Raw genomic sequence first — 15,069 nt, 5'->3', positions numbered from 1 at the left:
TTAAAGTTAGTGATGAATCTCAAAGCTCTCTGTGATGAAACAATGTAAGCTTTTAACGTACAAGACAGCTCTACACTCAATTAAAGTAGCAGCAACAGATAGATGACACCAAAGTGATATCCAGAGGCATTTAATGCTCTTCAATCTGGGATTCAGCTCCATAATTAATGTGAAGGATTGACTGGTGAAAAGAAAAGCTTTGGTCTAATCCAGTTAAAAAGTGTCTGTATCCCAGGTTTAATTATATTTTGAATGTTTGAATGTTTTTATAACAGGCTGATGTCACACCCAGTAAATGTGGAAATCTGACATACAGTATGACCTATTTTAGTTCCAGTTACTGATCTAGCCACGCCTCTGAGACTAAAGACACCGTGACAGGAACAGACAAAGACTGAGGAGTCGCCTATTTTCCCTCTTGATCTGCGTCGGACTTCAGGAGGTAAGTATCCTCACCTATAATAAAAAGAAAGCTGAACTTTTTACCACAGACCTACTGTGATTGTAAATATATTTTAAAGATAAATCTTTCTGTTTGTTTAAAGCTGCACTGTCGACTATGAACTCGTCTGAGGAGACCGAGGATGGAGTCTGCACCTCTTACAATACTCATCATGAACACCAGACCAAAGCTGACAGGTGAGATTTCAACTTCTCAGACTGTTCGTTCTCTCAAAGCTCAGCTGCAACTTTAACTTCTGTGTGTGTCGTGTTGAAGCGTCATGAAGCCGTGGAGACCGGATCCACCTGGACCCACTATGAAGAGGAACTCGTATGAGTCGATTCTTTACAACGATGGACCGTCTGACAAGAACACGTAAGTAGACAATGAGGAACCATCTGCATTTTTTACTAGAAGAAAAAAAAAGGTTGAAAGATGTAGAGGAATCAGGTGCTCTTTAAGAACAGGATTCAGATAACTGTCCTGATTACAAACAGTCTGAACTGAAAGACTGATGAACTCTTGTGCTGTATAAAAATCACAATCACATCAAAACATATAATGTACAATTTTAATGATTCAAAGATAGGCAGCACGATTTAATTCAGAATTGAGTGAGAAACTGTTTTCTTTCATGTTTAATCTTCAGACAGCAAGTGGTTAATATCTTATCAGACTTATCTTATCAGGTCAGACTCACTTGTTTTGATTTGGTGTGTTATGTCGAGTCATACCTGGTGTTTTTATCTGGTTGTAGCCCTGCTGAGTCAGAGAGGAGACCGGACTCACCTGGACCCACCTGTGTGTCCATGAAGAGCGACTGGTCCATGTTTGAGCCGATTGATTTCGAAAATGGAGAACAAATGTGAGTATATAAAATCCTTGGAATCATAATTCATTTTCAAAAAAACATTAATTCGTCTTAATGTTGTTTTTTTTCTTGAAGCCAACCGAAGCCGGAGAGACCAGACTCACCTGGACCCACCTGTGTGTCCATGAAGAGCGACTGGTCCATGTTTGAGCCGATTGATTTCGAAAATGGAGAACAAATGTGAGTATATATAAAATCCTTGGAATCATAATTCATTTTCAAAAAAACATTAATTCGTCTTAATGTTGTTTTTGGACTTGAAGCCAACCGAAGCCGGAGAGACCAGACTCACCTGGACCCAGCCCCGTGTCCAGGAGGAGCACACGCTTTAGAAGTGAACCCATTGAGTTCAGAGTGGATTGGTCGAGATTAAAGCCAAGGTGAGGATTTAAGTCTACTGACCTTCATGATGAACACCTGTACCTTCGCTGGAGCATGTTTGGTATCTGTGGGCTTTTTCTTTATTCTTTGATTCTTTGTATAAACCCAAACAATCAGCTGATTTCTGCCCTAAATGACCAGCAGATTAATCCTTGTTAAGATATTTACCAGTTGTAGTTTCGACGTCACATCAACCACAGATGTCATGTTGTTGTTTTTTTATTGCACTGACGTCTTTTATTTTCCATATTTAAAGGTCATGATTAGACTTAAAAATATTTGACTCACCTAACATTTAAAGTGCAGGGATTCTACTTGTAATAAATCTCTAGTCAATGACTTGAAAATTAAACCATCTCCATCACAGGTAAAACCTGAATTATTAACACGTGTCTGAGGACGTCACTTAAGGAAATAGCTGCATTTATTTTTTTTTTAACTTTAGTTACTGGCAGATTTTACGTTCAACATTTTACCGTAACCCTGTAATCATTTCCTCCTAGCCTTCTAAGAAAAGCGAGTTCATCTGAATGTGGAGATGAGCTGGAATGTCTGTAAAGATAATTGATGGCGGGAATCACGTCTTTAACATTACAGTCGTGTTTTCTGCAGACCTCACAGGAAGAGAGCAGAGGTTATCAGTGAGCGACGTCCTTCCCTGAACAATCAAACAAGCATGGACTCCATTTTCACAGTATGTACCACATTACACCACATGACCTTTGTGTATTGAGATGGATTTCTATGTGTACAGATCCATGGTCGTGATGTTATGATTAGCCACGCTCACTGGGAATATGTTCTTATATGTAAAAAAAAAAAACAGTGCTTCCTTGAGCTTGCTGTTATTGTTCCGTCTTTAACCTACTCTGTGCGAGCAGTTTGAGACAATAACAAACAGTGCTGTATAGAAATAGTCAGTAAAGTCACTGATGCTCATATTCGGTCATAAAAAGGAATCACAACCTGCTGAAAAGCCCTCACAGAGGTTTTTTCAGGTCTTCCCTCTTGAAAATTCCCCTTCACAGAACCTGTTTGATCTCCTCTAATCCCTACTGGCAATCTACCAAGTCATTTTTTAAATACCAGACTTGACACGTTAATGAACCGGTTTTGTGATCTCCTCCCAGTGTCACATGTGAATCTGTTTACCATCGACTGATAAACAACCCATGTTGTTCAGCACACCAGAAACTCCTCTTACTTTAAAGGATGTCGCTCACAACATGGCTGCAGTCAGAGAGATATTCCAGAAAAATATCTCTGTAAAATGTGGATGATTTTCCAAAATATTGAAAAGCTCACAGTTCATGGGAAATAGCACAAAGACAACATATCACATGTTGAAACAGAGAAATGTCCCTGTGTAAGGAAAATGATACGCCCATGTCGAAAACTTAAAAAAAAAAAATCAAACAGCACGCACATCCAGGAACGAGAAGGTGCTGGACGAAAAACATCCAAAGACAGAGATCGACGGAGTCCACACACCAGAAGCTGCTCCAATGGACCTTTTAATGGGAATGATTACCACATGTGATAGACACGGCCTGTCAGGTGACCTCCGGGATGAATATGTGTGGAGGTGTGGATATTCACTTGTTCATTCCCATTAAAAGTTCATTGGAGCAGCTTCTGGGGAGCGGACTTCAGTCTTTCTCTTCATCTTTACATTTTGGGAAGGGAAGCACGTTGTCTTATGACACAATGACACACCGACGAGTCTTTATATTTCAGGTTTTACAGGAAGAAGCTCATCATTTTATCAACGTATAAATAAAAAACTAATTTGCTTTTCCTCATCCAGCTTCTCGAGGAGAATATTATAACGTTCGTGAAGAACGAGCTGAGAGCGTTGATGAACGTTCTGGATGCAGAACGTTTCAGGAAGCTAAACGAGGATGAAGGCGACGACTTGCTCCGTGAAGAAGAAGAAGGAGCTCAAACGAGACGCGACAAAGAGGCTCTTCAGAAGATCGCTCTGAGTTTCCTGAGGAGAATGAAGCAGGAGACCCTGGCTGACTCTCTGCAGAGCAGTAAGTTAGCTCACTATCATTTTTGGGTTTATCTGTGGCTTATATATCAAGATGGACAACGTGTCTCATGGGGACTTCATATGATTGGTGGAAATATTGTAAATCTTTTATACAAAACCAGAGGATTGAGAAATGTATTTATTCCTGAAAATGGGATCATATTTCATACATTTATCTGAACATTCGCTGGCTAATTTTTTTCCTCAGAAATGAACGCAGTGATTTGTCAACGTCAGCTGAAGTCAAGACTGAAGAGGAACTTTCAGTATCTGTTTGAGGGGGTACCAAAAGCAGGAAACCCGACACTCATAAATCAGATCTACACAGAGCTGAGCATCACAGAGGGAGATAACAGAGAGATCAATGATCAGCACGAGGTCAGGCAGGTCGAAGCAGTTTTACAAAGACCAGCGAGTTCAGAGAAAATCATAAGATGTGAGGACTTATTTGGACTTTCACCTGAGCGAGCTGCACCGGTCAGAACTGTGGTCACAAAGGGAGTGGCTGGCATCGGAAAAACAGTCCTGACGCAGAAGTTCATCCTGGACTGGGCTGAAGACAAAGCCAACAGAAATATTCAGTTCATATTTCCATTTAAATTCCGAGAGCTGAATCTGCTGAAAAAGAGGAAGTTCAGTTTAGTGGAACTTCTTCATCACGTTTTTACCGCCACCAAAGAAGCAGGAATCCGCAGATTCAACGAGTTCAATGTCGTGTTCATCCTCGATGGTCTGGACGAGTGTGTGCTTCCTCTGGACTTCCACAACAATGAGCTCATAACTGATGTCGCCGAGCCAGCTTCAATCGAAGTGCTGCTGACAAATCTCATCAGAGGGAATCTGCTCCCCTCTGCCCACGTCTGGATAACGACACGGCCAGCAGCAGCCAATCAGATCCCCCCTGAATGCATTGACATGGTGACAGAAGTGAAAGGGTTCAACGACCCCCAGAAGGAAGAGTACTTCAGGAAGAAGTTCAGAGATGAAGCGCAGGCCAGCAGAGTCATCTCCCACATCAAGACATCACGAAACCTCCACAACCTGTGCTACATCCCAGTCTTCTGCTGGATCAACGCTGCCGTTTTAGATGACCTTTTGAAAAACCGAGAGATGGGAGAACTCCCCAAGACCCTGACCGAAATGTACATCCACTTCCTGGTGGTTCAGACCAAAAAAGGGAACGTCAAGTATCACATCGATGCATCGGCAGATTCAGTCTGGAACACGACGTCCAAGAAGACCATTCTCACTCTGGGGAAACTGGCTTTCGAGCAGCTGGAAAAAGGAAACCTGATCTTCTATGAGGCAGACCTACAAGAGTGTGGAATAGACATACAGGCTGCCTCAGTCTACTCGGGACTATTCACAGAGATCCTCAAAGAAGGGCCAAGCCAGGACAAGGTGTTTAGTTTTGTGCATCTGAGCATTCAGGAGTTTCTGGCAGCACTTCATGTCTCTTTGACGTTCATGAACCAAGGCGTAGACCTCCTGAGAAAAAAACAGTTCGCCCCGATACAGCCTCTGCCGATGCACAGGTCTTGCTTTAAACTGTTCTACAAGAGCGCAGTGGACAGGGCTTTGCAGAGTCCAAATGGACACCTGGACCTGTTTGTCCGCTTCCTTTTGGGACTTTCACTGGAGAGCAATCAGACGCTGCTGAGAGGCCTGCTGAGAAAGACCGCAAGCACAGCGCAGGACACGGTCCTGTACATCAAGAAGAAGATCCAGGACAATCCTTCCCCCCCGGAGAAGAGCATCAATTTGTTCCACTGTCTGAATGAGCTGAACGACCAATCTCTGGTCGAGGAGATGCAACAATACCTGAGATGTGGAAGTCACTCTAAAGACAAACTCTCTCCTGCTCAGTGCTCGGCGCTCACTTTCATCTTACTGTCGTCACAAAAAGATCTTGATGAAATCGACTTGAGGCAATTCTCTACTTCAGAGGCGGGACTTCTGAGGCTGCTGCCACTGGTCAAAGCCTTCAAAACCTCTGTGTACGTATATGCAAATAAAGCCTCATAAATAAAACTACAGAGAACGAGGAATCACTCGAATCACATTTTTCTCTTTCTGCTTTTCAGGCTGAGTAGCTGTAACCTGTCATGGAGAAGCTGTGAAGCTTTGACCCCAGTTTTATCTGCCATGAACTCTCCTCTGACGAAGCTAGACCTGAGTAACAATGAGCTGCAAGATAAAGGAGTCGAGTTCCTCTCAGCTGGACTGAAGAGCCCTCACTGTAGATTGGAGATTCTCATGTAGGTCCTTTTGTTTTTCAGATAAAGACTAAATTAAAGCATTTTCATCTGTAACCTTCACATGAAGACATCAGTACAGTTAATTGACCGTGTCCCTGGCATTGTTTTCATTGTGGACACAGATCCTCTAGAAAACTGTGGATTTAGTATGAAGAGCAATAAGGTTACACTACGGAGACAAGTGGGCAGTTAAATGGGTCAAACCAACATTTGACCTTGACAGAGGGCATCCCCCCTAAACTCTGTCTCCAAACTGCACATGACTTCTGACACGTGTGACCCTTTGTTTGTGTATTTGCAGCCTCTCAGGTTGTCTGGTCACAGAGAAAGGCTGCACTTTTCTGGCCAACGCTCTGAACTCCAACCCGTCCTCTCTCAAAGAGCTGGACCTGAGCTTCAATCATCCTGGAGACTCAGGAGTGAAGCTGCTCCGTGCGGGAATGGATGACCAACGGTGGAAGCTGCAAACTCTAAAGTAGTGTACCCAACATGATTACACGTAGTGTTAAAGTGTTTCTTCCTTCATTGTACTTCATTTACGTTCTTCATCTCTTCCACAGGATCGATCATTGTGGAAAGTGTCGGCTGAAGCCGTCACCCCTTCGATGTAAGTCACAGTGAACTTTCCTACGTCCTTGATTTCATTAAAAGCCAATAACAAACCTTTGAACATCTATTTCCCACAAACAGGCAAATAGGTCCGTCAGAGGACAGACATAAACAAAGTGTTTGTGGTGGGAAGGATGACGTTTCATATTTGATGTATTCTTACTGGGGAAGGCCGAACACCGAAACGTTGTTTACAAGTTGATCTTTAAGTATCAATCTCATTTTAGACTGAATAAAAACAACCAGGAGGCAGTTATCTTAAAATTAACAGCTTTGAAAAATCAGAGGTAAATTGAGAATCCAATCATTGTAATTTAATCCTTTTAAATCAATACAAAAAAAAAAATCAGAGATGACATTCCCATACTTAATTATACCGACAAATATTGACTTTTAATTTTTACTAAATACCTGTAAAGGTTGAGGATTATTAGGATACCAATTTGTTTCTTGTTTCCTCCATCAGACTTCGTTGAGCTGACATTGGACCCAATCACAGCAAACAAGAACCTCTTGCTTTCTGATGACAACAGAGGAGTGATGTTGGTCAGAGAAAAGCTGCTGCATCTTGATCATCCAGACAAATTTGACATCTGGAAACAGCTGCTGTGTGATCAAGGCCTCACTGGACGTTGTTATTGGGAGGTCAAGTGGAACGGAAGGGTAAACATCGGCGTGACTTACAGTGGCATCAAGCGAAGCGGAGATGGTGACGACTGCTGCATTGGGTGGAACGAGAAGTCCTGGAGTCTGGTCTGCTCCCCTCAAAGTTACACGGCCTGGCACAACAACACAGCAACAGAGATAACGAAACCCCAGGTCTCTTGTTCTAACAGGGTAGCAGTTTATCTGGACTGGCCTGCTGGCATTCTGTCCTTCTTCTGTCTCCCATCCGTAGTCTCCTCAGCCAGACCGATCCACCTCCACACCTTCCAGTCTACGTTCACAGAACCTCTCTACCCTGCCTTTGGGTTTGGACGGATGCTTGAGTTGGTCAATGACTCGAAGTTATCACCAGCCTCGGTTTATCTGACACCCGCAGAAGAATGAAATCGAGCTTTGCACAGTCAGGACACTGAAGTTACCCGCCTGAGCTGAAGTCAGTCGACAGCCTGCTGATTGAATCGTTAGTCCTCATCACTTAGGCCGAGCACACACTGTATGATTGTATGTAAACTCATACTGTGAATCCCATATGATGTGAAATTAAAGCTCACAAATGTCTCATATCATGTCATGTCTCATATGTTTGGATGTCAGAGCTTCTCTTGTTTATGTTTCCTGATATGAAGAGGAGCACACACGTTTGGTTTGCATAGGTGCAATCAGTAAGAAAAGTCCCTAAAGTTGGGGAATCAGCTCTTGGTTCTGCTTTCACTGTGTGGGTCCAGCATAGGAAATGAGGTCACCTGAGATGTGTATTTAGTGGTGAATAAAACATATTTTGTATATGAAAATATATTAAACGCTGCTGTGGGCAGATGCCAAAACATAAAACCTGCAGAGTCTCTGTCTTTCCTTCATCCATTGTGCAGAAATGTCAAACAAGCCTTTCTTCATCTGTCCACAAAAATAAACACAAAAAAGCCTAAAAGGGATCTCAGATAAATTCTTACTTGCAACACAGCAGAAAAAAACTATGACATGATTTGGAAAACACATTATCAAGCTGTTAAAATAAATGATAAATATGTGTTTTGGAGGTCAGGGGTCAACAGAGTGCAGGGTCTGAAAAAATGCTGAGGTGCAGAATCATCTAATGGACAGCAGAGGGAGCTCACGGTTAAAAATATGCACATGACGAAACCTGTAATGATAAGAGATTTAATAAGTCATCCATCCTTTACTTTGCCATCTAAGAAAATCATGACAGTGTACTGGCTGAGGTATCTGTTAATACATTTATTACACCAATAAGAAAATAGATGTGTTATATATTTTTCTGAATGTGTGTTTGTTTTTAAATTGAGGAGTAACAGTATGATGACCCAGTGTGTTGTTTCATCGATCGTGGCACGTCCGACTCAGACTGAATTTAACCAACATGGTAGGAGAAGCAGGATCTTTTTTTTTTTCTCCCTCACTGATTTAATGAAACATCACGAGTTCTACTTTCAAGAATTACAATCAAGATGACAGCTGAGCATCCAGTGCCTTCAGATTGAAATCAACTTTTAGACTTTTTCAGCTTTTAATGGTTGAGAAATATAAAAGGAAAGTGGACAGACTTACTCCCCTCACCCTGATTAATAAGGACCCCTCTCACTCATCTATCTGCACCAGGATGATTATATTATAAATGACTGAAAACACATGATAAACCACCTGATAAATGTATACACTTATATTCTTGGCAAAGATACAAAAGGCAGAGCGGTGCGTGCAGAGGGTCATTACTCTAGTCCAATGTCTGGGTGTTGGCATGTGTGGATGTGTTATGCAGCCTTGTAGAGACCTTCTGTAACATTATGAAATATGAGCTTAGATGTAAATGCAATAAGCTCACATCGCTGCTTCTAAGCTTCCTCAGTCTCTCTTTATCCTCAAACTTCTGATTTCAACACACGCAGAGTCTTTGTGCTGACGATATGATTGATGAGTTTCGTACGGTGACAAAATCTAGTAAACTCAACCTTTCGGTGACATCTGCTGAGTGTTTGATGCAGTTATATAAGAGGCACAAGAATGTGTTTCCAAACACGGTTTCGCCTGAGTCGAGTGACTTTTAATCCGCTTGTTTTGTTGACGTTGCTTTGCATCCTCATTGCACAGGTCCAACGTCTGTCGAAATAAGAACAGCAGTAATCTAGGACCATTTGTTTCAGGATTACCTAAAGGGTTTGTTTTCATCAGATGATGATGGAGTAATATGTGATTGCCCGGTCACTTTTCTCCTCTCATGTACACGGCTCTCATAGTTAGATGGATGGATGGAGTGGCGGCTTTGGCTGAGCATGGTCGTCTTCAAAATGGAAGGTCAGAGGTTCGACCTCGAGCACCGGCAGCTGTGCCCAATGTGTCGTTGGACAAGACATTGGCGCTGCATTATTGGCGGCGTATGAATGTGTATGAATGGGATAAGTTACTTCTGACAGCAGCCATCAGTGTGTGAATGTGTCGGTGTGACCTGAAGCACTTTGAGTAGTCAGAAGACGAGAAAAGCGTTATATGAGCTCAAGTCCGTTGACCATGGCTGGACGGATATGCTGATGATGGATGGATGCATGCTTTATCGGATGGATGGATGAATGGAGGAGCCTGTCCTCCAACCTATACGACTCCACTGGTCGTTTGTGCAAGCGTCATATTACGACCCATGTTTACGTTTTTAGAGTGAAGCGACCTCTCGCAAACGTACAAATAACCTTGATCCGGTGAATGTGTGTTCGTCATCGAATGACGTTTGACCCCTAACCCTAGCCCAAGTTAGCTAACCTTTTTTCCCAAAAGAATAGTTAATTAGCACTTACCTTGGTGGGTGACGATTTACTGGCATTTCTCCGTTCACCTGTAGGGGGCGCTAATTTAGGAAACCCTCCGATGGGTCGTATTACATGACAGACGACCTCTACGGTCGTATAGGGTGGAGGACTGTATGTAGTGTACATACTCTGTAGGTTAACAACAGCCTGCCCAGGGACTGCAGGTGGAAATTAGCACAAGTGCTACAACCTGGTACAATGCATCTCTCCTTTCTAAGGTTAATGTATATTGTACGCTGCCCCTGTTCAAATAAATAAATAAATGAAAATGAAGGACTGGAATGGAGGGATGGATTTGTTCAATGATTGGATGGATGTGTTGAAATTGATGCCTGGGAAAATGTAAAGATTAAAGACTTGATGATAACTTTAAAGACTTTGACTTTGTGAGGCTTTTATTTGTACTAATACTTTCATGTTACTTTACAGAGCATCATAAAAAACATTGTTCTGTTTTGGATTCAAACTCCTAACAATAATCAAAAATCTAATTAATCTTGGCTTCTGTCTGTCTTTTTTACATTGTTATATAATAATGATTGTGTTTGTTTTCTGCACAATGAGTATTTCTTCTTTTGCGAAACTATTACTAAACAGCAGATAAACCTGCAACCTACCTGTCTTTCTCGTGATGTAATTTTCCTTCCAGGAAAATGACAATCACTTCAAAGATTCTCTTTAAGCAGTTTAACATTGATCCATTGTTTGACAGATGACTGGTCGGATGATGGCGAAAGATCCGACACACCTTGTGAGCAGCCTATAAAGAGCGAGGAGCTGAACACCTGCAGCATCCAGCATCAGACTGCGGCTCCAACAGGTAAACTCACTTCACCTTCTCATGTGTAGTTTTTGAATCTCATGTTGACTGTTATGTATTTTATTTATTATTCTGTACAGCACATGACGTTGGATTGGATTTCTCACTTTGCTGAATCGTAGCGTACATCGCACCAGACCGTTCATAACCACCCGACCATTGTTCAGTTTCTGATTGTATCTTTAGGTTTGAAGTTTCATCTGCGAGGACGATCATCACCATGACTCCGGTTTTCATTGCCTTCCTCTTCCTCTCGCTAAGTGCAGTTCAAGCAGTAAGTCTGACGCCTGTTGTATATTAATTATTCAGCTGTTTTTTGACACATATTCTCCTCAACCAGTTGAAATCAGTGTCCTCGCTCCTCTTCAACATGTGTGTGAAGTGTGTTGTTGTAAATCCACTCTGATCCTGTATTTGATCATGTCTATAAACCCCTCTATTTCAGCCCTGCTCAGAACAGGCTGTTTCTGTGTCTGTAGCTTTAAATATGTAAATGAGCTGTGTCTGGCCACGCCCCCTCGTGAACAGACTAGAGACACACGTTAGAGTTAGAAAGACCCTTTGCAGTTTATTAAGAATAATATGTGACCCTTAAAGTATTGTTTAAGATGGATAATTTAGCCTTTAACTTGTAAATAAATAACAAAAAACTTTTGCAAATAATTTAACACAAGATATTGTGCTTTGCAGCAGGCCATTGATGACGATGCTCTGCAAGGTGAGACATGTTTCAAACTTGAGTAAAAAACAGTTGAATTCAGGTTTTTGTTTTTTTTCTGTCCAATGATATTTGTCTTGTGAAAATCAACAAATTAAATTACTGCTCATTGTTTTTAACATAATGTTTTCTCTATTTGATTTCAGAAGTTCCTTTAGACGTCTCTCAAACCATCGAGGGAGCTAACTCTGCCACAGGTAAGTTTCAACTCTTCGGTTTAACGTTCTTTTACACGGGTAGTTGACATATTACAACGTTATTGTAAATCGCATCCTGAGCTTTAAGTATTTCAAACATTTTGCTCGCTGATTTAGAGTTTCATATTTGTCTGTTTACTTGTTGTTTTGCAGCAACGAGGCTGGTGCACGGAGACCTTTTGCTAAATATAAAGAGGAACGCCGACCCCTGCACAAGAGCTGGCTGCAAGTGGCCTAAATCTAGCAACGGCTATGTCTACATGCCCATCACTATCTCGTCCGTCTACTGTAAGTTTAAGCAACCTTTCATCTCTGATAACTAAGGACTAGTCATTGCACGTATTCAATGACTAGGGGGAAATATACAGAGAAGAAAAGTTTGAATACATTTGAAAAAAATCTGCTAATTATTTTTTCACAAACTAAAATAAACAGCAATGTTGAATTATTAAAGAAAATGTGAAAAGCTATAAGCATTAAAAACAAGGATTTAAAGAGAAAAATCCTTATTTCCTTTTTATTTATTTTTTTTGCTCTGCAGCCACAGAAGAAAAAAACATCATCATCAGAGGCCTGCTGGCCTTCCACCAGAGCACCTGCATCCGCTTTGTGTGGAGAAGAAGACATACGGATTACCTCAGCTTCGAGTCTAGAGATGGGTATGGACACACACACACACACACACACACACACACACACACACACACACACACACAGGCACACACACACACATCCAAGGCTTCAGTGAAATGACACTTTTAAACGATAGCTGTTAATAGATAATTTACTGACTGCTTAAAGGAGCAATATGTAACTCTGACACCTAGTGTTCATAATGTGTACTGCAGTCCAAATTAAAATGGAATGACTTGTGGGAAAGTAGCCACAGGTCGGATTCGAAGCCAGACCCTCCATGTCAAATAATCAGCACCGAGGGCAAATGTTTACATTTTGAGACATCTAAAAAAAACCCAGAGATAAATAAGGAGAAACAAACGTGAGGGAGAGCAGGAGAGGGCAGGAGATGTGTTTTGTGTTTTCACTAAGCTGACATTTCTCCGTGTATGCCTCAGGTGTTTCTCTTACCTGGGCCGACAGGGGAGACGACAGACGGTTTCTCTGAGCAGAAGAGGTTGTTTGTACGAGGACACGGTGCAGCACGAGGTGCTCCACGCTCTGGGCTTCCACCACGAACAAGTCCGCTCCGACAGAGACAAATACGTCTCCGTCCAATTCCAGAACATTCGATCAGGTACGATGATAATCAACATGTTTCAAACACCTGGTTTATGGGCGATCAGATGGAGATAGAGAAGAATATTTATCGCATTTTCTGAACTCTTTTGAGGAAATAACCAGGATAAGTGAAGACTTTGACTTTGTGGAGTTTAAGTTGTTGTGATTGTTTCGTTCTGTCTTCTCTTCCTGCAGGATTTGAATCAAACTTTGAGAAGGAGCAGACCAACAACCTTGCAACTCCGTACGACTTCGACTCCATCATGCAGTACAGCAAGTGAGTGTGTGTCACGTGACGAACAGCTGTCAGGAACAACTGAGGACGAGTGATGTGCAGCTACACCCAGCCAATGATATGACTCAGGGTTTGTGTGTGTTTTAAAGCGGTTGTGTGTGTTTGGTTTTTTCAGTAAAGCCTTCTCCAGGAATGGTCGGCCAACCATGGTTGCAATTGGTAATCCCAACCGTTTGTTCGGACGTGCCACAAAAATGAGCCAAAACGACATCGATCGTGTCAACAAGCTTTACTGCTGTGAGTACACGTTTATCATTCTGTAAATATTCATGTCACACATGATCTACACAAGTTTCTGTAACCACCCGAGAAGAGAGAGTGACACAAGGAAGTGTTGTGTTTTAATTTATAACGGTGTTATTGTTGTTTTTTTTCCCAACAGAACCAGTTACCGGAGGGTCCGACCGTCCAGCTTGTAGAGATTACGGATCATCACAACCAACAGAGACCTCTCATTAAGATTCAACTCAGCCACTATAGGCAGTAAAGTTCATTATTACTTTCATGTTTCTTTTCTGATCAGTCTGAAATCCATGTGAACTGTAAAAAATATATAAACTTAATAAACTTTGTTCATCAAAGATCCAGTTGTTGTTGTTGTTGTTGTTGTTGTTGTTGGGGGGGGGGGGGAGTTTGGGGGGCAAGTAAAGGGGGTAAAGCAGACACTGATTTATTTCAATCAGTGAATGATTTTTACTCTAACTGTGCGATCTGTGTGTAAACACCAGTAACAGATGGGTGGAGTTACACTGACGGTGTGTGTTGAGCTGCTCCGCACACTCACACTCTGAGTTTGTTAAAAAAATCTAAACTTTCAGGATCCCTCTCTTCTTCTCTCGCTCTCTTTGATTACACGTTGGATCTTTGTGATTTCATTTCCAGTCATGCAGTTTAAACAGCTGCTTCCCTTTATCACAGGTGTATGCACCTTTTGTCTTACTTGTCTACTTTGTGTCTCTCATTCTTGACGGTACTCATGTAAATATAAAAATAGTAGATGTTGGCTTAAAGGGGAGGAGTGTATGGGATTCATATTTTCTTTGTGTCTCTTATACATTACAAACTTTACATTTTGTTTTTGTTTATAAAATAAAAACTAATGTTGGTGAGTATTCTTTCAATTTGACACGTTCTTACTTCGTGTTGGTGTAGTACTGTCATCGTCCAGCAGGTGGAGCTGTTTCTCTACAATCTGCAGACTGAGAGCTTGCAGTGTGATTGCATAAGAAAAGTGATGAAACATGCTGAAACACACACACACACACACACACACACACACACACACACACACACACACACACACACACACACACACACACACACACACACAGAGGACTTTGGCTGAACTGATAAACTCAGGCTGTGTTGTGTTTTCCTTTTTAACTATCAGTCAATTAATCGATGATAATAACCGAGGAGACCCCACTCACCCGGGTTTGAATCATGTCTCCTGCTCCCACAGCAGCCAGTCAGTTACCATGACAACTAATTCAAAATGCAAAATAGAGTTCAAAGGTAGCAGAATCTAAACCCATTTAAAGTCAACGAGGACAAATAAAAAGATCAGACTAAGCAACATGTAAAGCATATATCAAGTAAAGCCTCAGATCAAATACTGGACTGCAAGAGTAGAAGTCAAAGGAGGCGCAGCGGTTTGTGTGCACGCCACATGCAGTGGCGATTCTTTTTTTTTTTTTTAAGGTTTATTTTTGGCCTTTTTGCCTT

The 15,069-nt window shown here is 41.7% G+C and overlaps 2 protein-coding genes across 2 annotated transcripts; both read left to right on the top strand.

Moving 5' to 3' along the window:
- Nucleotides 1-559: 559 nt before the first annotated feature.
- LOC306821765 (protein NLRC3-like) lies at nt 560-8,023 on the top strand (the record flags this gene model as incomplete). Its single annotated transcript, XM_079340339.1, has 12 exons — nt 560-639; nt 719-817; nt 1,200-1,307; nt 1,389-1,493; nt 1,577-1,693; nt 2,307-2,388; nt 3,502-3,730; nt 3,938-5,726; nt 5,814-5,987; nt 6,289-6,462; nt 6,548-6,594; nt 7,063-8,023. The coding sequence occupies 12 exons, from the start codon at nt 560-562 to the stop codon at nt 7,644-7,646; spliced, it is 3,588 nt and encodes a 1,195-aa protein (XP_079196465.1). The 3' UTR covers nt 7,647-8,023.
- A 3,072-nt stretch (nt 8,024-11,095) lies between these two features.
- Nucleotides 11,096-13,763, top strand: LOC306821764 (hatching enzyme 1.2-like; the record flags this gene model as incomplete). Its single annotated transcript, XM_079340338.1, has 9 exons — nt 11,096-11,172; nt 11,589-11,616; nt 11,763-11,813; nt 11,967-12,101; nt 12,355-12,472; nt 12,887-13,065; nt 13,245-13,326; nt 13,460-13,603; nt 13,727-13,763. The coding sequence occupies exons 1-9, from the start codon at nt 11,119-11,121 to the stop codon at nt 13,761-13,763; spliced, it is 828 nt and encodes a 275-aa protein (XP_079196464.1). The 5' UTR covers nt 11,096-11,118.
- Nucleotides 13,764-15,069: the final 1,306 nt, after the last annotated feature.

Source organism: Symphodus melops (genome assembly GCF_947650265.1).
Source record: "Symphodus melops genome assembly, chromosome: 3".
NCBI classification, from domain to species: Eukaryota; Metazoa; Chordata; class Actinopteri; order Labriformes; family Labridae; genus Symphodus; species Symphodus melops.
The sequence above is the reverse complement of the archived record's forward strand: the minus strand, read 5'-3'. Positions and strand labels throughout refer to the sequence as shown.